Below are 26,628 nucleotides of genomic sequence, written 5' to 3' on the forward strand. Positions count from 1 at the left end.
GTAGTTTTGGGGGATATATTTTATTCAGAAGAGAAAGATCTTCACTGACTGATTTGTTTTATGCCTAAACAAAATAAATAAACAAACACTCTTCGTTTTCATGACTGAACAAACTGAATAAACAAACTGACCTTAAATGACAGCACAGTTTCATACCTTTTTACTTTGTTTATATGTGGCAGACCCTGCCACCATTCTAGCTTCAAACAGTTTTCTGGGGACCTTATTTTCCTCTGAGAACAGCTTGTTTATTTGTTTGTTTGTTATGGAAAAGATGAATATTTCTGAGTTTGTATTATTCTTCTTCTCCAGAACAACATAGTGCCCCTTTAAAATTCTAAATGAGCATCACCAAGTCAGAGGTTTTCCTCTGACACAGGCTTTTATACAAGCGTGTTGTTTTGTTTGAACGCAGCGAAGAGCACGAAGAACTGAGCCAAGGACTGTGTTAGCATATAAGTCCATAAAGTCTTTACAGTGATTACAGTCCATTAATATTCATGAATAGACCTAGGCTATAAATCATCACTAATTACATGGTACTTAGCCTCTGAATCGGGATGCACTTAGAGCTGCTTGCAAGAAGGGAAGGATAACAATTCCCACTAATGCAGATTAATTACGGATTCAAATGAATTCCTTATTGTTGACATTATCAATACTGTTTTGACTCAGCACCATTTCGCTCTGCATTTCAAGACAAAATAGGAGGATTTATTCATTTCTGGAAAGACAAGTGTTCCCTTGTCAGCATTATGACTAAACAAGTCAAAACACAGAAAAGCAATTAGTTGAATTTTCACAAGCGTGGCACTGCACCGCCGCTCGCAGTGTTAGAATCCTGCAAGGCAGCTTTGCGGGGTGTTTCCTGTCCTTCAGTGTATCCCCGGCACAACAGTGTGTTCTCACTGGCTGTCAGAGCGAGCAGCAGGGATCCCTTATTTCCTGTGTCGTCTCGAGCGCGCACCCGAATGCGCACCGACACACACAACACAGACAGAGGGATTTTTTTGTGCTCTACGTGTTTTATTCCATCTAAAGTGTTTGTTCCTCTCTCTGAAGATGCTTTGCTCCTCCGTCCTGTCTCCTGAGTGTCCTTAGCTGTCCTCCCTTCACCAGCTCCCGCCTCTTCTTCCTTCCCTCTCAAGTTCTCCCCCTCTCCCCAGCTGGTGGAAAACACTCTCTGCATCGCTGCCCACATCCCTTCAAGCTTCATACTTCACAGGCTTCACTCTTCTTTTTCCCTGCCACTCTCTCTCTCTCTCTGTGTCTGTCTGTCTGTCAGTTTTCAGAGGCAGACCGAGCATCTCTCAGAGATCCATCCTTTCCTCCTTTCCAAACAGGATTAGTCTCCCCTGCTGTCACACTGGCTTCAGTGTGGTGCCCGTCACCGCCTCCTGCTTCAAGACTCGGTCAGTAGGAAGCTACTGTATCACACACACAAAGCCATCTGGGCGAGCACAGGAAAACCGATGGGATAGTACCTGCAGCATCTTACCAATACTGTCAGTCTTCATGCTTGATAGGTACACAATGAAGGCTGGTTATTTCATGGACTGTCTCCGAGTCTGGAGACACGGGTCAGAATTTTGCTGAAGGTTTTGGGTGGTCATGGTCATTATCTGTGGTCATTTTCAGCCACAACTATGACATTTAAAGATACTGTATGCAGTTAAACACAATGGTCTGACATATCTGACATTTGTACTGTGCTTATTTTATGTACTGTCTTGCTTTTTCTCAGCATCTCTGATAAACAAAATCTACCCAGCAGTGACTTCTCACAGCCAGCCGGACAAACTGCTAGTTTTGAGTAAACTCAAGCTGCGACTTTCTTCACTCTGCAGCCCAACAGGAGAAAACATTAGTGAATATGTTGGTATTATATGAAAGAAGGAGACATACATGTTAGATAAATGAGATAAAAAAATAACATCATAGAAAAGGAAATGAAAGTGTATGTATGTGAGCAGAAGCTATGAATGGATATTTATCATTAATATGGATTACACATCATTGCTGCCATGCTTTAGGTTTTTTGGTTTAGTTATTTCCTGCTTTATTTCGATAGATTCATCCTCGTGTGTCATATTTCAGTCCTTGTCTTTCCCTCTCTCTTTGTAAGTTATTCTGTTCTGTTCCCTTCTTCTGATCTGCACTTCTTTTTTTTCAGTTTTGTTGCTCACATTTTGAACTTTGGAAAACAGAGAGCAGCTGAGATGCTACGTAAACATAACATTTGATACACGGACGTGGGAACTGGGGCTGCAGCACCTCATAAACCATCAATTGATGAAAAAAGCGTGATGCAGACTCTCAGCAGGGGGAGAGAGAGAGAGCTCTTGAGGACGAGTGAGACGGAGGGAGCGTGAGAATATGAACTTATCCATGGGCTATAAAAACTGACTTTGATCACGAAGCCTAACGTTGCTCTACAATTCTGTGGTTTATCAGCCAAGTGTTAGAACCATACTTCAGACTGAAATCTCTGTGGCATACAGGTAGATCTGCTTTATGGTGTCTCGTCTCCTATATTAAACGTCTGTATCCTCACTGCACTGGTGTTAACGTGCCGCTTTGGTGACAGCTTGTCAGTTGCATAATGCGTCTCAACATGCGTGCACTTGTGATTGGATTCAAATACACACATATATCATTAGGACACAACGTTTTTACACAAAGAGATAAATAATTTAATGTATAACATGTGCCAAATTTACAAGATGGCCCAAACAGTTAAGACATTCAAATCAATACAAATTATTAATGTTGCGCACCATTTACAATGAGGCAATTCTGGGTCATATAAAAACTGTTGTTCCATTAAATTATTACGCTTGAATCAGAGTTGAATTGAAATATTAAGGAGGAGGGTGTTGGAAATTATCTCAAAGTCATGTGGAGGGCCCAAAGCAACAATTTTTGTACAGTCCCTTAGAGCCTGCTTCTACACTACAGGGAAAAACTGGTATCTTTATTAATTCTTAGAGTTTGGATTATTTGATTCATATTATTTATAAGCTGAATAATAAAAGGTGAAGTTGTGGTAGCAACAATATAACAGATACATATTCAGAGATAATTCAGTGAGGAATGTATTACACTTCAGTTTCCATAATTGAGGTAGATTTGGGTAAATAGTCTTTTTATAATGTTCCATAATGAGTAGCTTTTTTTTTAAGCTTTTTATTCTGTGATAGCTCTTGTCTAGGCTTGTTTAAACTAGACAAGCTTATCCTCTGGAAAGTCCTTTGAGACATGCTTGCCATAAAGAGCTGTAATAATAACAAAGGGATGCTGTGGCACCTCCTGTCCTCCGGAGGTGTTTTGCTTTAAGACACTGTCAGAGAGGCGTCCTCCAACTTGTTTATCAGAGCGTCCCGCTGTTAATGCTGCGCACAGCGTCATTCATTAAACTGTTTGTGAGCGAACCCATTAGAGAAAGGTGAATCCAACAATTGACATTATCATCAACATTCATAACTGCATCCATTTAAGAGCAGAGGTCTTTCAAAGTGCTGCCTGGAGGGCACTGCACTCGATAAGCAGTCCTATTACGGCACAATAATAGCAGGTTTTGGAGCATTTTGTGACTTTGCTTAAAAAGGCGGTTCTGTTCAAATCAGAGACGTTTATCACATTTATACAAGACGGAGATTTCCTAGAATACACCTGTTTATTTCTGTCGCACATGATTTATCACTTGAACAACTATGGATGCATTGTGCTCAAGATTGGCTGGAAATTTCAAGATGCAGTTTAACGACTTCAGACAGTTCCCTCTATTTCTGTGCAATCTATTTGCTGTAGGCACCATCAGCTGCGGTAAAGAGGACCGCACCGTCCACAACAGATGAGCCAGACACGGTGCGGCTACACCACTGAAAACTCAATTCTGTGAGGTCGGAGAGCGTCTCTTTGCCTTACTGTGTCCATCAGTTTCTCAACCGTCGCAGGCTGTTTACCCTTTGACCACACTTTCATTGGAGCCTCTGGACTTCAAACCACTCGCAGTTGAGCCGGCATGCTGCCATTATTCCTTATGAACTTGTTTTTTAGAGACGCCACCAGTTCCAGTGAAGGAGTTGCAAAATATGTTTTCTCAAAAAATATCCATCAACGGTACTTTTCTGTATTTCTGTGCTGTTTCATGTAGTCTACTGTAAGAAAACAGTTCAACAGGCCCAATCAATCACCATAAAGCAGCCTCCGACTGAAATAAAAGGAGGAGAGAAGGATTGAAGGAAACAGATTTTATAACATTTTCAACGAGAATCTGAAGCGTGTTCTTTCATTTTGCAGAGGCGTTTCTTCATCAAAGGTCACGCTGGAGATATCTTAGGTTTAAGTCTGCTTGTCCATGAATCTCCTTTAGACTGCAACAGAACTGACACCAAATCTGGCACCAAGAATGTTGGAATGACGAGGTGATGCCCCGTCCTTCTTTTATAGGTCCATGCTCAAAAAAGAAGGAAACTGAAAATCTCAAGTTGTTTTTCAATCGAATGCCAAATATGTGGCATGTGTGTCTTTTTAGACCAAGCTTGATTAAAAAAAAATACCAGGCAAAATATCAAATAGCACTAAAGTTTTTTGCATCTCAGTCGACCCGAAAGAAGAAACTTCAGGTCGATTTTATAATGAATGTGTGATTTGACAGCATTTCTCTCTGTTTGCTTCCTGAGTCAACATTCAGTCTGACAACATCACAGATCCTTCACTGGTTCAGGCTTCAAAATAAAAAAGACATGTCTCACACTTCAGCCCACACAGTAATGTTATAAGAGCAAACAGCAGTAATGTGGTAGTGGGAAATGTCCTTCTCTATTAGAAAGAAATTGCTGAATCTGTATGTGGAAAAGTTGCAGCGACTCTGTCAGTCCGTCCATCCCACCCTTCCCCCCAGGTAAACAGATCCTGCTGTTTACTGATGGTGTTTATACGATTTGCAGCCAAAAACATGAATTCATAATGTCTTTGTTGCTTTCCATGATACACAGTGGGTCAGGATCTCTCTCACCACACAATATTATGGCACCTGTAAGATTATAAGAGGAAACTGGGTGGAAACCAGCTAAAAAGTGCAGATCTCATTGGTTCACTGTATTTTTATGGTTCCAATCTTTGATGATGACTTTGGGAGTTTTCACACAATTGGTCCAAACTACTAAAGGAAAAAAATGATGCACTGTTGCATTTAAGTTCTGGTCCAGAATCTGGTCACACTGACTTTTAACATGAACATGAAGTTATACAGACTGACAGGGAACTCGCTGATTGGACATTTTTATTGGACATGTTTATGCAGCTCTTTAAAAGTGCACTCATATAGTTTTGGAAAAGAATAAAACTCAGAAAGGTAATATTTACAGTATTAATAGGGTAATAAAACAAACTCATAAATATTTACTTGATGAATGTTTTTCCATAACTGAATAAACAAGTTACCCTCAGAGGGAAATTAGGTCCCAAGAACAGTTTCAAGCTTGAAAGGTGGCGACTTATAACGGTCCTGCAAATATAACCGAAGTAAAGCTGTTTGAAATTGAAATTGCAATAACTTATTATTAGCATTATTAGTAATGCTGGACTGCAATGTAATGAATAATGGCTAAAAAGACGGGATGAAGAGGAGACTTCTTGTACAGTAATGTGTTTGGGGGCTTATTACTGTTGGATCGCTGTCAAACACTTTTAATGGTCTTTAATGAACTGACAAAGTGCACAGAGTAGGGTGCAGCAGTTTAACAGGTTTGACCTATTAATCAGGGGAAATCCCCGCGCTGACGTGCATACGTGTTCCCATGAAATGAGTTAACTTAATGACACGGGTTATAAGCTACAGATTGATTTCAGGATTGCTTGCCGAACAGTTCACGCTCGGCAGATTGATTTATTAGGCCAGTAATTTAGCTTTTTATATTGCAATTAAAAAATCCTGTGGTTGGGTCACTCGCTTTCGGACCACAAACGACCCGCACAAGAGTCCTTTTGGAAGCAGACTGAGACCCACATTTTCAAGCAGTCTCAGTCTAGTTGTTTGGGCTGCACCAGGGCTCAAAAGTATCTATACAAAGCTCAGGTCTTTATTTAACATGTTTCACTGAGAATGATTTAATATTAACAGGTTTTTCCAAGCCCTTTAGTGAAATATTGAACAGGTGCTCCAGGGTGGGGGGTCTAGAGTGTTAAAAAGAGAAATGTAACATCCCCCAGAAAGCTTGTTTTTGCTGAGCTCCGGTGGTGAAACTTCTCACCTTGCTGGAGTGAACTAGAAGTGTTTTTCAGGGTGTGTGAGTACACTGTGACATCATCATTGGGTATGGTTACAGCCTTAATGAAATTAAAACTTCACTAGAGAGGGCTCTGAAAGACTTCATTCAGCTGGGTGTCAAGGGGGCCCTGTGGAGCTTTCTGATAAACAAACAAAAGTGATGTTTAACACAAAAACACTGTGTGTAATTTTGAGGACTGCTTCGTAAAAAACATTTTGAAAGGCTGTCCCCTGCTCATGCACGAGTGAGGGGCAAAAAGTAAGAACCCAGTCGCCGAAAGTATTGGAGCAAAGAATTCAACTCCAACTCCACAGGGTACCTTTAATTCACTCTTTAATGAGACTCTCTCTCACAGAATATAAATAGAAGATGGCAGCATTCTCAGCAGTTTTTATGAAAATTTAATGAAGAGTCAAACAAAAGTTGAGAAAAACTGTGTCAGAGCAAAACGGTATGACACGGTATGACATTTTCATGATATGATAACCTTCTCAGAAAATGTCACATTATACAGAATTACAATTTATATTATTATTATTATTATTATTATTATTATTATTATTATTATTATTACTATTATTATCATTTTCAGTTACAAAGAACAATAAAGGAATGAAAGTCCTGACATGAAACTTGATATAAATTTGAAATATTATTTGTTCAATAACACTAATTTGTTAGAATTTAATACCGTAGATACGCAAATGTAAACATGTAACATGGTATACCTTGAAAACAGTATACCGCTGCAATCCTGACTGGAAAATGAATAGATTTCTAACATTAACAGCTAAAATGTTCAAACAGGCTGTTGTGTGCCTGCAGTGTTTTCCAAAAGCAAAGTTTCTAAACTAAACTTAATCTTTTGCCTCACTCGAGCAGCCCAGACCAAAGCTATAAGCCCAAAAGCTCCTTACAGTGAAGTGAGACCCAAATTTCCTCACTAGTCCTGTAAAGACATCGCTACACACAAGGCACATGTAAGTACAGAAAAAAGAGAAAACACACGCTTACCGACAGCCATCATGTAGTCCCATCGGTCCAGCAGACACATGCTGAACTGCAGGCCCTCCGGGGTGAGTCCTGCTGAGATCAGGGCTTGACTCAGCTCAGGGTTCTGGCACACAGCGGAGGTCCAGGCCACCAGGAACCACAGCACCACCAGCAGAATCACCACCAGCAGCCGCAGGACGCGCCAGCTGGTCATGTAAGGCGTCCTCTGGGCGGTGCGGGACAGGAACACCTTTAACACCCTGGGAGAGGGAGCAGAGAGGAGGAAGAGGCTGCTGCTGGGTGAAATCATGACCAGCAGTGAATAAGAGATGCTCTCCCTGCGATTGATAACTCAATGCCTGCGGCTCTTATTAACATGCCCACTTGAATCAAAAGGAGCAGGGAGAACAAGGCTGTGATCCTTGAAATCATTCATGTTCATTAAACATATTCCTTTTAACGTTGTAATATCTCTTGAGCTGAAGGGAAAATAAATAAACGGTGGGCAGGAAAATGTCTGAGAGGAGAATGAGGGTACAGGAATTTTTACAATCCAAAAATCAAGAAACAATATTTAAAATCTCCTAATTGACCATGTGAAAGCACCATTTTTCATTCACTGGTCAATTATGAGATTTGGGGCACAATCTTATATCACCGTGTTGGTGTTTTTCCTGGAATATCATAGTTAATGTTGCTCCAGGCCCATCATTGAGACTGACAACATCTCTTTTAATGTGTAATGTCATAGCAACTCAGGGGGAAGACCAGAAAAAAAACACACGTGGAAGAAGTTGTCCTTTGAAACACTTGTTATACATTGGGATAGTGCCTGTTTTTAACCCAAACCATGTTTTCCAAACCAAACCAAACATTTTATTTCCCTAAACTTAATCAAGTATTTTAGTTACCTAAACCTAACCAAGCATTTTAGTTCCCTAAACTTAATCAAGTATTTTAGTTACCTAAACCTAACCAAGCATTTTAGTTCCCTAAACTTAATCAAGTATTTTAGTTCCCTAAACCTAACCAAGCATTTCAGTTCCCTAAACTTAATCAAGCATTTTAGTTACCTAAACCTAACCAAGCATTTTAGTTCCCTAAACTTAATCAAGTATTTTAGTTCCCTAAACCTAAACAAGCATTTTTGTTGGCTAAATCTAAGCAAGTATTTTAGTTCCCTAAACCTAACCAAGTACTTTATTTCCCTAAACTTAATCAAGTATTTTTGTTACATAAATCTAGCCAAGTATTTTAGTTCCCTAAACCTAACCAAGTACTTTAGTTCCCTACACTTAATCAAGTATTTTTGTTACATAAATCTAACCAAGTATTTTTGTTGCCCAAATCTAAGCAAGTATTTAAGTTCCCTAAACCAAACCAAGTATTTTGGATGCCTATAACTAACAACAGTATTTTAGTTCCCTAAATCTAATCAAGTATTTTTGGTACCTACCTAAGCAAGTGTTTTAGTTCCCTAAACCTAGCCAAACAGCATCAGAAACCTGGAAAGAAACAGACAGTAAAGAGTGACCTTAATGTAAAAATAATAGGTGAACCGTATAATAATTCTAATGGGAATGGACCCCCTGTTGGGATTAGATAATAGATAATGCATCATTTGCATGTTTTAACATACAATTTCAGAAAACTTTTAATACAAAAATAATTGTGTTTTAATGTAAGCAATCAACTGGGGAAGTTTCATGGTGATATCTTTGAGTTAAAAACCTTTTTGGTGTGAGTTTGTATTTCTTCAGCTTGGAGGTGGTTGAACAAATGTGATTGGAACCGACACAGTAGACTGAATGCAAGCAGAGGTAGTTTATTTATAAGCTGCACAGTATTTACTACATTCTCTGCATGCACACAAGACAATACCGCCTCTGTAAAGGGAATTAAAAATGCAACACATCAGCCTAAAGTGATCTGACGCTGTGTAAGGGGAATTATATGGAGACAAAGATAGCACATAGTGATGGAATATTACCATTCAGACACAGAAACAGTCAATTCTCTGTTTACTATCTGTGCACCGTGCTCATCTGCTGTCTCCGACCAGACTGTGACAAATCTATCTTATCTCTGATATATTCAGTGAGACTGGGCTGTAAGAGCCTGGCCCCGGGGGCGCACTTCACACCCAGCAAGCTAGGAAAAAAATCTAATTGGTAATTTTGCCACGGGAACACTCTGGCCGGCCTTTGACCCCCTTCTCCCATCACGGCAACACTCGCTCAGAGCTGAAGAGCAGGAAGTGAGAGTGAGTGTGTGTCTGAATAGATACTTCAACAGGCAGGACGGACCCAACCTGATGTGAAATTCAAATGTGCTTACTGGCAGGACTGCATGTATGTGTGTGTGTTCATAAGTATGCAGACTGAGAGGGAGCTGAATTATTGAAACGGAGAAAGGCCAACTCACAGGGCAAGTTAATATCAGGAGTGGAGAGGAGGGACCAGGAGAGGAGAGAGGGAGAGAGGGAGAGAGGAGGGGAAATGATGAGGCGAAGAAGGGAGTAGGGAGAAGATGTGAAGAGAGGAAAGGAGATAGGAAAAGAGGAGAGGAGACAAGGAGATGAGAGGAGAGGAAAGGAAAGGAGACGGGAAAAGAGGAGAGGACGGAGAGGAAAGATCAAGAGGAGAGAGGCGACAAGGATAGAAGAGGAAAGGAAATAGGGAGGGACGAGTGGATGGAGAGGAGATGAGAAGATAAGAAGAGGAGAAAAAGAAAATACACAAGGAGAGGAGAAGAAAGGAGATAGGAAGAGTGGAGAGGGTGGAGAGGAAAGGATGACAGTAGAGAAGTGGGAGGCTGATAGGAAAAGAGGAAACGTCGGAGAGGAAAGGAAAAGAGAAGAGGAGACAAGGAGAACAGATGAAAGGAGATAGGAAGAGAGAAGGGGATTGAGAAGAGAGGACGAGAAGAAAGTAGGGGAACGAGGAGAGGAGCAGAGACAAAATGAGATGAGGGGAAGAGGTTTGCCTATTTTTATTTTTATCTTCACTTATTCATAGGAACGGGATAAATCATACAGGGAATGCCGTGTCTCACTCATACGATGATCGCCACCCTTTTTATTCCAGTGCTGTTAGTTTGAGTTGACAGTACCTGTACAGCTTGAGGATGACGGTGCCGTACATGACGGCAAAACCCAGGAGGCGAACCCACCGCAGGAGGATACATCGAAACACACTGGGGTGGAAATACAGGATCATCACCTGTAGAGTGATACAGCAGTGTTAGTGTTAGGGTGCTGTCAATCTTCCTTTATAACTCCATGCTCAAACGTAGCCTATTGTTAATATTTACTATGTATCTATAAACTGTATACAAGGCCTTGTTATACATTGTTTCCGCTAGAGGGCACTCCAATATTACAAATGACCAACATTTGCAATTACCAACAGGTGATAGCTTTCATGGGAAGTTATAATTAAGCCTAGGCACTGGTAAGCCCTGTGACGAGGAGGGAGGCATCGCTCTGTGACTGTACCGTTAGAGGTTAACATTAGCACATTGAATGTGATTCAGAAAAACTTTATTGTTCGTCAGATGTGGCAAAAGCATTTGCACCTTTACATACGAGTAAGCCAAAAACTACCATAACAAAGACAGCAAACCCACTTAATGCTGTGCTTTTATCACCCATGTGTTGTAAGCTAGTTGTTAGCCATTTAGTCAACACATGAATCTACTATTCAGACCTGGATAACACGGAGCCGCTCAGCCTTGCTTCCAGTTTTGACCGGTGGCAACACAAGCAAAAACTTCTTGAATTGCAGACAAGGTCAATCATGACTCTTTCCATTATGACATTTCGATCCAAGGAGGATTCATTCAACTTCTTCATATAAAAATAATATCACAATACCTTTAGGCTGTATCGTGATACACGATTTATATCTGGATATTTTGAAATGAAATGAAATGATTGAGCTACAAAATCAGCTATCACGATATTTTGACCGAATATCTCGATATCGATACTGCAACAATATTGTAGGGTTGACTATTAGTACTTTCACAAAACATAAACAATAAGATTTACGATAAATAATCATTAGCAATGTGGATATAATGAATAAGTGGGTAAAGACAAGTGTTAGAACAAGTAAAACAGTCTGGTAAGTTCAGAAAATGACATCACTTTACTGTAATGCAGCCTTTAAAAACCAGGAAAACACAACACTTAAACCATATCATGACATAACGATGTCCAAAATCTAAGATGATATATAGTCTCACATCACGATAACGATATATATCGTATATATTGCCCAGCCCTAATCTCACTGCACGAGCGCTTCATCCCAAGACTCTGAGCACCTTACCAGCCCTTTTCTACCAGACAATGTGGGCACTAGGCCCAAGACGGGAAGGGCGAGATGGCTCACATTAACCAACACATAATGAAAAAACCCCCCAAAAAATACAGATTTGATTCGTAATTTCAGAGTATGATGAGCCATCTTTATTCTTAACTATTCGATTTATATTCAACTCCTGAAATTCGTCCCAACAGCCCTATCACACACACACACACACACACACACACACGCACACAAGCATTAATTACATTTCATCATTTGTGCAAGCAGAGAATCGCACACTTCCATACACACACAGAGGGAATCAGAATTGAAAATGAGATGAGTCTCCTGCACGTGAGAACCAGAGCTGGAGGCAGATTTGGCCACGCAGAGATATCGTACGCCTCCAGAGCTCCCGCTGACATCGCTTTACTGTATGTAGCTCGTATGTCAGCTGCCAGAACGCATTAGATATGTGAGTTTGAAGGCTTGGTTTCTATCTAATTTTTCACGTGCTAGGCACTGCATCTGTATGATCATTTTCATGTTAATTTGTATTTACATGTCACTGCATGTTCACGTTTCTCTGTGTGCACGGCTGTCGTGATCTGCCTGTGTGTGATCTGTACAGGAACAGAGAAGTTGCCAGGGGCTCATAAAACGACAGCCTATCATTTTCTGCTCGGTGTGAGTTTTATTCACACCTATTACTGTTAAAGACAAGGCTGTGACATGAGGGAGACAAGCCTCACCTGGTGAGCCGTACAGACCCGAGCCTCCATTTGCATGCCTATTACAGCTGCGTTTCATTTGGTTAGTGTGTATGTCAGAGAGACGCCACATGGCAAATCTCCAGTGACCCGCGTGAAGCGGAGCAACACTTTCTGCTCTGAAGATCCAGCGCACTCTGTGCTCATTTCCACTGAAGCAGAGAAAGCCTGCTTCACTCACCTGCTGGATACACACACCCTCCATGATGTTAAAGTACGACTCCTGCCTGACTCAGCCTCGGCTGGCTGTTCAAGTGTCCTCTGCACTGATTCAGACAAAGCGAACACAGACACTCAAGTTTTAACCTCGATTAATACAGACTGCTGAAAGCCTCACTTGACACCTGATGCATGATGAATAATACCAATCTGTAATCCATTCACATATTATTGCCGTCATGTTGATCACCTTTATATCAGCTCCCATGGAAACTTGATCTTGAACACTTTAAGCTGCATTAACAGAGTACTCTCAATCAGCAAGTGAGAAGCATCATCATGTCGGTGTTTAACTGGTCGGCCCTACGCCAAAGAAAAATAAAATTTCACCTAACTTTTTGTACAATGACAAAAAATACTCAAACACAGTGAAGATGGGATTAGCCTTGTACCCTCCCACCAGCAGAGAGTGCAGGGTTTACATCATGCTTACATTATGCCTACAGATCTCCATTGACATTACTTTAAATGGAAGATGAGAAAATAACTTTTTCTGGATGGATGCTTCAGATCGTATCACATAACTTAAATAAAATTCGAAAAGTGACCATTTTTACTTCAGGAAGCCATCACAAAGCTAAGAGCTGTGGAAGGCACGAGCCAGGAAGGAAGCTTTCGCTGGATACTTTTGTCGCGGCATCTCAACAACGTGAAACCAACTGGATATGTTTGTAGGACGAGGGCCTACTAGAGCTAAGCACAAGAACTGCTCAGTTATTGGCTGCAAGAATCAACATTAAAGTCTTCATCTAAAGATGTCCAAAGGATTAACTTTATTTTTGATTAAAATGTGACAGAATGTCCCCGTAAAAACTGGAAAAACTATTGAACTGTGTGTGTATTTCCTCCCAGACTGCTCCGGTAATTCCACAAGCTCAAGGATGTGTGGACTTTTACTAAGAACTGCATTACCAACGAGGACCAGTAACAGTGCAAGCTCCAGAAAGGATCCACACCAGCTGTCCATGACCCGACTTCAAACTCTGAAGCTGTTAGTTTTGCCATGTTTATCCCGCTTTTCTGTTAATTTTGTAGTTCGGCCTGTTAGTTCAGGCGTTAGCATGTTGCCCGGCTAATGTGGCTACTCCCATTGTGGGGCGATGTTGGACTGATGTTGTAATATTGAGAGACATTCAAGAGAAACTGTGTGAACTTCTCATTTGAAGTATCAATATATTCATGCATGCTAACACCATACAAAGACCGTTACAAAGCTGGTGGCCTGCTGAGCAGTGAAGTGAGGCTAACGTGGATCATATTCCTTCTCTAACACGTGCGGTGGTGAAGATTTGGTTCAGAAGCAGTTCTGCGGAAGTGGCGCAAACAGGAAGCTAAAAACATGAGCGGCGCTAGCACGAGAGATGAGAAAACTGATGCGTTCTTTTGAAGATCGGAGCGCGTAAACCTATTTCACCCAAAATAAAAGTATGAAAATGAGCTTATGAGTCCTCTAAGCCAGTGTACCAGAATGAAACAATGAGTTTTTTTCTTTCCAGTGAATTATTAAGGTCACCTTCACTGAGAAACATGCCAGACCAGTTTACTATTGTATCGTTCCATTTACCTTCCTGCCAAAGAGACAATAGGGCATATTGAGACATTTCCTTAGTATTTTATTTCTAACTTTATCTTTGTTTGTTACCCTGTTGTCTGAGTAGATCATTAATCAAATGTGTTACCTCTCTCATAGACTGGCAACCTGTTCAGGGCGTAGCTGGATCAGGCACAACACTCCACAACTGGATCAGTCGGTACAGTAAATGGGTGGATGGATTACAGGTGCGGTCGGTATAAACGGATCCCTGAGGTCGAGGAGTGCAGCCAGCCTGCGATGCCTTGGCATTCGAGAGATGGCAGCTATTCAGAGTAATTAAGCTTCAGTAACAGCAGCACCTGTAACTTCTTTTCCTCGGAAAAGAAGCTGAACATCTGTAGCAGACAGAACAAAACAACCAGCCGACCCTGAGGCTGTAGCAGTCTGGGTGTAAGATGTGTTTAAGGAAAAGGGAAACTAATGGCTAATTGGGAATATCAATAATAGAGCACTCTACAATAGAAAATGCAGAATAAAGAGTCATCACGAGAATCTGACATCTTACACAGATATTCAGGAAGCTACAGGTTAAACAGTGTCTTGAGATGACAGGTAGTGAAGGGGTTTTGAAGTAATGTCATAGGAACACGAGCGGGGAACTGATCTACAGGCTTTATCACCACAAGTTTGCCGTGTTTCTTTGTGAGATTGAATACAGGATTAAAAACGGGGAAGCTCAGTTTCACCCACTCCACCAAAACGTGTCTCAGTTCGCCTTCAGTCTGTCACTCTCAGTCCAGCTCTGGCAAACATTCTCTCTCACCTCCTGATTAAGGATGTGACACAAAGCACAGCGCGCACGCAGCGGCGACACTTTCCCTCCATCCACAATCCTCATCAAAAACCTTGCAGCGCCAAAGTCTGTCATTGGTATGCCGTTCACGAGAGAGCGTGGAGCCAAGTCCATTTTATACCCAAGAACAGGAATTATAGCTCTTCCTTTTTAATGCTCCACTACCGAGTCAGTGTTGCAGCTCAGGATCCCATAAATGAGTCGGTGTATGGAGGACAGACGGGTTTGTATCCAAAGGAAGGGTTTTATTTTATGTATCATTTCTGAAAAGAAAAATAATCCCTCCATATTTCAGACAAAGGCAAAGCTTTGAAATGACAGTGATTTGGTGGAAGACAGCTCTAACATGGCTCCTGACTCTTATATCAGTGATGAGTTTTAGTGAAAACGTTCTTATTTACACACATTTTGGGAACTTTGGCAAATGGCTTTTGTTCAAATAGATGAAAAGATTTTCAGTTTCATGTCTGTGCATTAAGTAAGGGGCTGAAACCAAGGAGCAATTAGCTTAGCATAAAGGATCAGCTAGCTGCCTACCGACTTATTATTTAAATTGTTCTATTTCCATTGTTTCATTCGTACACAAACAGAAGGAATTAAACAATCTAAATATTACAGATTGTTGTATCTGTCATTTCTGTTGCAGTCTTGTTATAACACACTTGCTTTTATGTGAAGTCGTCCTCCTTACACTGATTTTTCATTTTTCCATCTTTTATTCCTTCTACTGCTCTAAGTCTGTTTATATGTTTTTACTTTCTCCCCTGCGATGTCTTTTTCTTAGCGTCCTTAACTGCTTTTATTTGTTATTATTAATCTATTTATTGGCCTTTATTTTTTTTACTGTCCGTAATCTTTTCTATCTGTTCTTAATTCATTTGATGTGATGTCGTCTTTTTATTGTCCTTGATTGATTTTATTCTTTTATTTATTTATTTCTAGTTTTGCATCACTTTTTAATTATTTTTTTCTCTCTCCTCTTTCTTTTTCTGACTTTGCCTGTTTTATCGCTTTTATTAATTTTACTTGTAGATAATTATATTGACTTTTTGTGTTCTTACATTTTCTGTTCTGCCTTCTTGTTTTAACTCGGCTTCCTTGTGTTCATTCTGTAATGTTGTCTTTCTGAGTTTCCTGCTTTTGCTTGTTTGTCAATGCACTTTGTAAACTCTGTTTTAAAAGGTACTACATAAATTAAGTTTGTTATTATTATTACAGAAGTAGCATACATGCTATATGGCTAACAACAATTAGGCTCAGCGACTGTGTAGCTCCAAGAGTCTTGTTGTATGTGAGGTTGCCAAGTGTTTAGTAGCATCGTGGTAGCAATACTAACTGTATCTGGCAACCCACACTGTGGCCAGAGATGTTGCAGAGAGCCGCTGAGCTGACTGATAGCCTGTTCAAGAAATAGCGACACTGCATAACTCCTCATAAAACCACAAATAAGCATTTTTACATCCGTGTTTGAACAAACAAGATACAACGTGTAAACTTTACAGGTATTGGTAGGCTTAATTTAAAAATTTGACAGAGCCAGGCTAACTTTTTCCACGTTTGCAGTCTTTATGCAAAGCTAAGCCAATAAGGTCGTGGCTCCTGCTCTATACCTAACGCGCGGACATGAGACCATAGCAATCTTTTCATGTCACTCTCAGAAAGAAGGTGAATAAGTACATTTCTTAAAATGTTAAGCTATCTTTTAAAACACACATTTATTGATTTTGTGGCCACTTGGCTGCAGCAGAGCAAGCTGTATACAGAACATCGACATTTTATCAACGTGTTATAAGTTGACATGATGAACATATAAGTGAACAGTGGCTTATTTACACATCAAGTAGACACGGAGCAGCATTTTGAGTCATTATTTTGTCAACCTGATGAACATAAGTCCAATATTCCCACTCTTTTATTGTAACTCTGTGTCTCTGTGGGTCCGTCTCTCCACATGACCTCTTTCACACAAGGGAGCGGGAAGGTGCTGAGGTTGCTGCAGTATCCCCTACTGGCGAGGGGTGGAACACACAGTTTATAAATAGTTGGCTATTTTACCATAACTAATTTGAATTTGCTGCCTGACAGAAGATATATGAGAAAAAGATGTTTAAAATGTGCAAATTTAATTAATAAGTGACGATGTCATCAGGTCAGGTCAAAGTGCAAAGGTTGGGCGGGGTCTGCTGGCTTAACTTGGAGGATGATTTAGCAGAAGCAAGAGCTATCGCACAGAAAAGAATATTGGAAGCCCAAAAGGTACCAAAAATTATAAATCAGTGTGTCTGCCACACCTGCTGAATCGTCATCCACCATACCGAGCCACAGCTCCTGCCTTCGCTACCGCTAGAGATAGCAACTCAGGCCGCGTATCACCCACTGCTGGATTTAAAAAGCCATGACAGCCAAACTCAAGCTTTCCAGGAGGAAGAGTTGAGACAGAAAACTTTTGAATGATCATTTCAGCCTGGCTGGTTTTCAGAGTGGCACAGAGGCTGCATGTTTCAGATATAAACTGTGTTTTTGGCTTTATTTGCCGCAAGGCAAGAGAGAAGAGGGATCACGCTGACGGAGAGCTGAGTGACTGGCGTAAGGTGACCATTAGGTTTGCCCACCATGACTCTGACAGGTATCTGGAATCGGTGAGAATGCATTTACATTTCATTATTGTGCAGCATCCCTCGGCGAAAATACATTCCCGCACAATGATTCAGTGTTAACATACAAATATTGATTAGAGCACCTCTGAGCATTATGTCTTTTTCACAATCAAATTTAGAGGTTGATTTGACTGGAGATTAGTTTAAAGGCAGAATGAGGATTTGTCCTCTGAAACATTCAGAGCTGGCCCTTCCCTTCCAGCTCTTCCATTTTTATAACTTCCTCTTGGATGCCCGTCTACAATCTGGCATCTGGTCCTATGTTTTTATTGAGTCCCGCCCTACCACCCTGCGCGCTTTTATGGACTTACACACACGGGCAGAACTGTCTCGACCACAGCCAAATAAGAAAATAAAGGCTGAGGTCTCTGCAGATACCCCCACACACTTGTAGTCGATCAGAGGTAATGATTTTTTCTGTATCCGTCTGTATTTGCGTCTATGAAGTAAAACTGAATCAGCTAACTATTAGACATAAATCAAATAATGGAGCAGACAAAATCACAAAGAAATCCTTGAGGGTGCAACAATTCATCAGACACTTGCTCTGCATACTACATGTATTTCTTCCTCCAGCCCTGTGCCTCTTCATGTCTCACTCTAATGCTGACCTGTGGTTAGGATTAGCACCCCGCCTGGCACCTTCATCTCTTTGCCTCCAGAGCAAACATGCAGCCTTCCAGCTCTCTAGACCGAAACAATAAATCACCTCTGCAAATAAGAGGTAAAAGTAGGCCATGCCGTTTCACACGCCCGCACATACAGGCATGCAAATCCATGCACAAATGCACAAAATCACATGAAAATATGAAGTTTTAAAGCCACTTAAACACACTCATAATCCATCCTCCGTCCTGCCTTTACACACACACGCATATACGCACAAACATGCGCAGAGATCAGCAGACACAAACAGTGTCACGCCCTTTCTGCAGTGCTACCCATGTGGACTACAAAGTCTCAGGGGACTGCACGATAAAAAGCCACATTTTTATATCGCCCAGAAGAGAAGGTGGCCCTCTTGGTTCGCATCCAACCTCCCATGCCTCCTCCATCAATTAATCAGCAGATGTATTTTTAAAACAAGTTGTGCTAGAACTTGATGGACTGTTTAAAAATGCATTGAGCACCAGAGCAGAGCAGCTGCGCCGAGCTCAGCCGAGGAGGCTTGTGGTGGCAGCAACAAAGAAACAGCAGCGGCAACAAACGCTAAGACTGCAGGAGAGGAGACAGACACAAAGGTGAGACGGAGAGAGAACAAGAAGAGGGGTAATGAAAGGGAAACATGAGGGAACGGCGGGGCAGGAAAAAGGTGGAGACAGGCAGGCAAGGTGCTAAGAAATGCAGGAAAAAGATGGAGAGACGGCGGAGCAGCGGGAGGGAGGGACCCCTTGAGTGGATCCAAGTGTGTGAACATAAGAGAGTGGCGGGATATTTTTGGGGGGAGCTATTATTGGTGCTTGAGTTATCCTCGAGGTGAACGGAGGAGAGGGTGGATGGATGGATGGATGCAAAACCAAATCCATTTCTGAGTGTCACGCCAGAAATATAAAAAGAGCGTGGTCACATTAGGACGAGCCCACAATACCTGCGGCCCTTTCTCTGCTGCAACAACCCCCCCCAGGCTTCCTATGCAAATGCCGATATCATTCTTATGGTAACACTCCAGTAACTTCAGAATAAGATCAAAACCTTCATCCCAAGAGGCAGCGGAGCGCTCTGAAGCTTTTTCCTCTCAACAGATTTTGTTTTTTTTTCTCTCTTCTGAAAAATGGCTAACATCCAGCCATCAGGCTTTGTGTTTGAGGAGAGCAGCGGCTCACTGTTGGCAGTCTGCGCAGGCATTTGAAGGGAGCAAATTCCCCGGTCGCATCAGATCTCCACGTTATATTGAGCTCAGGTTTCTTCCATCTGTTTCCCTGCTAAAGATGGGTTTCTGACGCTGCACTCCAGGTGCACTGTGGGCTTTGTGCACAAGTGTAAATACACACAAACACAAATGCACGCTGGCACCCACCCGCGTGGACGTGCTCACACACACAGACAATAGAGAGGCTGGCAAAGGCACATGCACAGTAAGTCACACTGTGATGTCCAACTCTTTGTTTTTGTGCAGACCATGATCAGAAGTACATTATACTATAACAGCGCTTTATTTACATAGTAATGTCTTCTGAACATAAGGAACAGCAATGCCTTTTCAACATGAAGTGCTGGTTTGATTTAATCTGAGCCATATTTAGCTTTTCTCAGAAAAATAAGTGTTATATCAAAACTCTACACCTCCGCACACACACAAGGAGCACTGTGTAGTTTTGGGGAAGAAATTTTAATCAGAAGAGAAAAGATCTTTATTGACTGTTTTTTTTAATGCCTGATCAAACTAAATTAACAAACTCAGTTTAAAGGACAACACAACTTCATACTGTTTTACTTTTATTATATGTGGCGGACCCCGCCACCTTTCTAGCTTCAAACAGTGTTCTGGGGATCTTATTTTCCTCCGAGAACAGCTTGTTTATACAGTTATGGAAAAATAAATATTTCTGAGTTTGTACCTCCTTAATTAATATTAAAATTCTGAGATTCCCAATTTTCACAAATGAAATTGTATTTTTGATGCTGTTTATGATCATCATTTTTTTCTGCAATAGTCGCTGAATGTCTCATGTTCTGTAATTACCTCTATACATAGTCGTTGTCATTGTCAGCGGCGGAGTACCAAATTGGATTCGAATTGCCTTCATACACAGGAGGGATTAACAGGAAACAATGCGTGTATTTAATCCAGCATTACCGTGTGTAATTGTTCTCCAACAGCCGGAACAGAGCTGTTGCTGCTAATGCTAATGCCTCTGCCTCACATTCAAAGCTGCTGTAAGTGATATATTTTATCAAAACAAGTGTTAAATAGCGAGATCGTGACAAGCGTGATTACTGTTACAGAGCGTTCGGTCAGTCAGCCATGTTTCTCCTCCCCCCCTCTCATGCAGTAAAAGAGAAAATACACTTTCTGGTATCCCTGCCTACTTTATCCAATCAGGACAGAGAACTCCACAAAGAGGCGGTCCTGTCTTGCTCATGAACATGCAGAGAGCAGGATCCTCCTGTTTGCTGCTGATTACAGCTGCATGTTCATGTGGTGACTGAGAGGAGGGAGGGGACAGGACCACTGAACCGATGATACATGGGGTGGCTTGTATTGGGATGCTGCACAGGAAATGTCATGCATTTGTCACTGTGTTTAGCGCTTTGTTCCCTTAAAACAATATGTCTCCAAAATAAGACAACAGATTCATTTTTTTGCCATTTCTTGACAGCAGGTTTGTTATAAGCAGCGAGCTGCACAGGCTGCACACCTCCAGCTCCTCAGCAAGGTAATCAACATCTAGGTAATCAACTCCAGTGAAACTAATTGCGGTTGTCATGGCGTCTGTTGTATTTTTAACAAAGGAGCTGCTCGAGGAGTGTTTTCTGACGGGTAAATTGTGGGTGCTGTTTAATATCAGAACACAGACTCACTGGGAAGTAGAGCAGCAGCGCCCCGCACAAGATGGCTTCCAGCAGAATGAGACCAGATGTACGGATGCTCTGTTAACGAGGAAGGAGAGACAAGAACAAAAACATAAATCAATCATTGACATGTGATTTAATGTGCTGAGGGAGGTTGAACATTTTTGGCTTCTTTGAGAGGTCCAGCATGAAGGATTTTGTGGCAGCAGATTGGAACCAAACCCAGGAGAAACGATGGTAGCTGCTTGAAAATGCAAAGAAATGCCACCAGTGTTTGATTTGTCCATTCTGGGCTACTGTAGAAAGACATAGTGGTACAATACAGCGGGCTGTGTAGATGTGATCGGCTCATTCTAATGTAACAGAAACACAACAACTGTTAGTTTTCTATTTTTATTTCTGCCCCTAAATCCTTCACACTGGACCGTTATCAGTTTCAGGTTTTGCTCAGCTTTGTTAGTTTGCGTCGTGTCAACAAGATGTCGAACGTGTCAAAATGATGCATCAGATTCATGTCGTTGTGATATAAAACATGACACGCATGCAGAAGGAGGGCCACGGTTTATTCTTCAAATCCTGTTGCTGTAAATCCCACTTTCTTATTGAGTATTTCGGGGAGTTGTAGCTTCTCCGCCAGCTTTGCAGGCAAATGCAAATGATAAACTGTTGCCTCTTTCAAAGCAAACACAAAGAGGGCTTGAATATATATATATTTTTACGTTTTGCCTCCCCTGAAACAATAATATGAGGGACGACAGCACTTTTCTGGGTTGGATTTAATTACCCACATTACATCGTGGAAGATTTCATATGTTTTTTATGTAAATCCAAAGGGCTCCAGGGACATTTCTTGTGAACTGAAGAAACGTAGGAAAAATTGAAGCGCTAATGTCTATAAATAGCACACAGGGAGAGATTCAACTCAACTTTGCCTGTGGACTGGTTGTAATTATCCGACACCGCGAGGATCTCATGTTTATTTCCCTTTATTCTATTAGCAGAGCGGAGATTACGCAACGGCTTCACTGTGAAACTGCGCGGATTCAAATGAAGAGCTCAGGTACATTTGTGGTAAATGGTAATCATGTGTATCAAGAAAAAAAACAGAAATGGATACTTAGATTGCATTTCATTTGGCTTAGATTAAAGAAGGTATCCCCTGTAAAGATGCATGTTTTGTTAATTTATATGCATTTTAAAACAGCTTATTAATGTTTTTGTGTCAGACTTGCTCCTCTTAGTTACTGAAATGCGGTGACAGTGTTAAATCCATTAACAGAACTGCTTAATCATGGACAATTATCTAATTTTACTCCTGTGTGAGCCTGAGTTCAGAGGGATTGTTTGCCTTTTGTCATAGATCTTAACTTTCACCTCTGACCCTTCACCTTCTTCCATCTACACTTTCACAGATATCCTGCAAAGAGACATACAGATATTTCCAGCTAATGTTCGTAAATTAATGAAAGGAGCACTCTGGGGATTTAATATCCCTTGTTTGCATATGATGTCACGTCGTTCAGTTGCGAGGGCAGGAAGTGATTTATAACAGATAGAGATACGTAAGGTTCTTCGGTGTCTCACCGGCTCGCGTCATTCATGGTTGTCCAAACCTTCATCATCCAAAGTTACTGTTTTCTTCTACTGTTTGTACTCCTGTGCCTGAACAACAATAAGTAGCAACGATCCCCCTAAAGTTTGGGGATTTTTTTGAATGCCCTGAATCCAAGCAACCAAGGATGGAGTTTCCTGAGTTGCATTAGTTTTCCATTAAATCAAATTGCCCCGTACTCAGCCCTGAATCAGGATATGTCATGGTTACAATGTGGGTTATGAATAAAAAATTGAGCGGAGCGATCAGAAACTGTAAACTCTGTGGGTACACTGCTGCAGTTTGTAGTCTGGTAATGTAATGATGTACTGATGGGAGGGAATTACCTTTAAACTTCCAAACACAGCCCTTAAAGGTGCAGTTAGTAAGATTTGGCCACCTTTCGAAGTCATCCTCCGAACAAATGGGGGGCAGCATTTCACCAGAGTAACTGCTAACTGCTGCAAACTGTAGCTGCCATTAGCTTGTTAGCTTTATTAGCTGTGCAGCTAGTGGTCTGGACTGAGACCACCCAAGTTAGCACGATCTCTCTGCAACACGTTAAGGTGTCAAAACTTGTTATTTCTGCACATTCTGTTAAGTTAATTTTCAAATGTTTTCAAGCAAACTTCCTACATATTGCACCTTTAAGTTGTGTTTCCCACCTCACCTTGTTCCTCCTGAAGTGGTAGACCACCACCATGCTGCCCAGGTCCAGCACCATGCACAGACCCTGGATGGAGGCCACAGCGAGCCGCAGAGCGCCGTCCTCCTGTATCAGGCAGGGCGTGTCGTCCCGGCAGTAGGGGCAGCCCTTGCGACACGGCAGACACTTACTGGACACGTCAGAGGTCTCGTCTCTGTTCGAGCCCTTCTCCTTACCTGAGGAAGGGAGATATCACAATCAGATATTTAAGTGTCGGGTATATTCGCATGCTCAAGTGTTTCTACCAGATGAAAAAGAGCCCTCTGAAGACTCCGTATCCAAACACAACTCAGAACCCAGGTCTGCTTTACTGGGTTGTGTTTTCAAGGATTATCATTGTAATTAATTTGCATTTAGCTGTCACACACTGACATCTTATTAAATGCTCAGTTAATCAATTTGAAGGAGTAGAAATCATCAATCCAATAAATCACAAAGCCTCGGGGGTGATAATTACGAGAATACAGCCTTTAATTAGGCAGATGAGGGAATAATGAAGGAGAGGGGGATAAAATATTGTGACACCGCTCGCTTCATCACTGCGCTCTGCATTATTGTTGTTATATCAGCATGTGGCACACTTGGATGTGGTTTATCAAGTCTGGCCCTAGATTACTTTCTCCATCTCATTTGAGAGTTCACATTAGCATGACTGGACGTGTTCTGTTAAGTGCCTTTGAAACCAGAATTTAATCAGTTACATGTAAAGAAACGGCTGCCAGAAATATAATTTCCTCGTTCTGCGACGTGTCTGCTGTGGCAGGATTTGGAGTCAATATTTAGTTCAAATCCTCCGTTTTCACCACACAGACACTGTGCAGCTCTTCTCGGAAATGATGCTTGATAAGCATGTAATTCCTCTGTAAGTCCCGGAGCTCGTACAGCATGCAAACACTGTGCTCGAGCTGTACAGGGCTTCAGTGGATTGCAACAGAATGTGTTAAAAGTTAGCAGTTGAACAAGTTAAGAAGGAACTGAGTATAACATTTGGTGGTTTTGCTTTTCCAGTTAGTCTCACTAAAGGAAGGGATGGAGGGGACCCTGATAGAACAATGACTTGATCCCCCCCTCTCACTGTCTTTTGCCTTTTTGCTGTAGAGAAGCTGTTTATCTTCTCTGCTACTTGTGCATGAATCTACATTACATCAGTGCCAGAATGTCTTTAGCTATCTGTTATGGGCGACTATCTATATCTGTATCTGTTTATGCAACCGGGTATCACCCCAAGCTGTGTAATAGACTCGCCGGTCCACTGTGTCACAGTTACGTTTGGCCCTCTCCATCTGTGAAAACAACACAGTCACACAGTCTCTTCCGTGGTTAAATTAACTATAACACATTCTGGTTATATTTTCATTTTCATTCGTTTGGTTTAGTTTATGTAAGAAGGGATGGTGAATATTAATACAACACATAGTAATACATGAGTACTGTCGCCTGGGTCAAAATCTGACAACTAAACCGCCCCACAATCCCAAACCTCCTCCTGATACAGACTTTCTGGCTCTTTCAATTGGGTTCATCCATTGTTCCCATCATTACGTTAATACAGCACCTTCATACACGTGTGTACTTTTCATGCAAGCCAAACCATCATACTCACGCAGGTCTTTTACACGCTTTGGCCTGAGACTGTTCTGCTTTTAGCCACAAAATATCTGTGTTTGTAACCGTCCTTAAATTTTTACCGAATACCAGTGTGGTTTACACTGGAGGCTGTTAGAAATAGTCTATTCTGCTTGATTTTCTGTAATACATTATTTTCAGCTGCCCTTCATACTCAATACACCCATGAGTTTAGCTGCCAACAAAATAACATTTTAACCACTAAGCTGAATTAATAAAATAATAAAGCATGATTTGTATTGGAACCCCACCTTTAAAAAGGTCTGAGTCCAAATGAAAGTCAAGTAACCGTTAAAGGTCGGGATGGAAATCAATAGAAGTAAAACAGATTACAGGAATAATACAAGTTGGCTTGAATGTGAAGAAAATTAAAAAGCTCTTGACAAAAATCTGAAAACCTCCCTCAGCCCATTTTGCATGCGCTTTAGAGACGGTTGTCAAGTCGTGCGAGGTGCATCAGCATACCTGCCACAAGTAGGCTGTGTAAAAGAGGGAGATTTTCTAGGGTATTGGCAAACAGCCCACCCTCAACACACCCACCATATAATCCTACCCCACACAATAATAGAATAAATTCAAGGATGTGAAAGGGAAATGGCTTGAATTCATAGCTCATGTTAAAATACATTTAAAAGACATACAAAATGTACAAAAAAGCAATCAAAAGTCAACATCTGAAAAAGCCGTCATTGCCAGGTGGACCTTCACAAAGTAGAAGAGGAAGGATAAAATGATGCAATCTGGTGGTGGCAAGTGACACGGGAGGCTGATGTCAATAAACGGGAAAGTCTTGCACCTAGTTGGGTGAAATCTGAAAGATTATTTCTTCTTCTTGGGACCTGTTGCATCCATTTCTAGCTCCAAACTGAGCGGCGTGGAGGGACTGAGCGAGCACAGAGACAAATGACACACTTCATGTACCCTGACACTTATCCCACACAGAAACTGAGAGGAACCCATTTGATTTGCGGCACTTTAAAATAAAGCAGGAGATTAACAGGAGAAATTACAATTCTGGAGGGCAGTAAGAGAAAAATAGGGAGACAATTGGGAGACAGCATACCTGTTGGCATGAGTGCATCAGTCAAACTTTATCCTGTGCTGCAAAACTAATCTGGTGAAAACTAATGAGAGGTTATTGCAAAAAATGTGGTTGTTTTTCATCTCTGTTCAGAGTGTGTTATCTTCGCATATCTAATCGCAGTAGTTTACACCTACGTATGTGTGTGTGATTATTAGAAGACTCATCTGGGACCACAGTCTGTTCTTAGAGCCGACTTTTGAGGGTGAAATCATCGTCACGATGAAAGGAGAGAGATATGAGAAAACAACAGAAAGCAGGAAAGAGAAGCCCCACTGTGTTGTCTTGAATCAGTTTCACACTTCCAGTCTGGGGCCAGATGTTCATTTTGATTCCACACCTCTCTGTCTGGGGTCAGTTGTCAGGTTCAGGCAGCACCTACCATCCATCAGGAGTGATCTTTCAGAGGGCTTAAAACTGCAAAAAAGGGTTTTTCAGTCATCGCTGCTGTCGTTTTGTTCTAATTTATTTTTAGCACAGCTGTAGTTACACGTTCA

General features: G+C 41.4%; 1 protein-coding gene across 1 annotated transcript in view; it reads right to left on the reverse strand.

Moving 5' to 3' along the window:
- gpr158b (G protein-coupled receptor 158b) overlaps positions 1 to 26,628 on the reverse strand; it is a 73,750-nt gene that overhangs the window by 14,165 nt on the left and 32,957 nt on the right. The window contains exons 4-7 of the mRNA XM_073491864.1: positions 23,389 to 23,600; positions 21,137 to 21,205; positions 10,380 to 10,489; positions 7,290 to 7,528 (exon numbers count right to left, since the gene is read on the reverse strand). Coding sequence (XP_073347965.1) covers positions 7,290 to 7,528; positions 10,380 to 10,489; positions 21,137 to 21,205; positions 23,389 to 23,600 — 630 coding nt within the window. The remainder of the gene's footprint in view (positions 1 to 7,289; positions 7,529 to 10,379; positions 10,490 to 21,136; positions 21,206 to 23,388; positions 23,601 to 26,628) is intronic.

This window comes from Pagrus major, chromosome 21 (assembly GCF_040436345.1).
Source record: "Pagrus major chromosome 21, Pma_NU_1.0".
Classification (NCBI taxonomy): domain Eukaryota; kingdom Metazoa; phylum Chordata; class Actinopteri; order Spariformes; family Sparidae; genus Pagrus; species Pagrus major.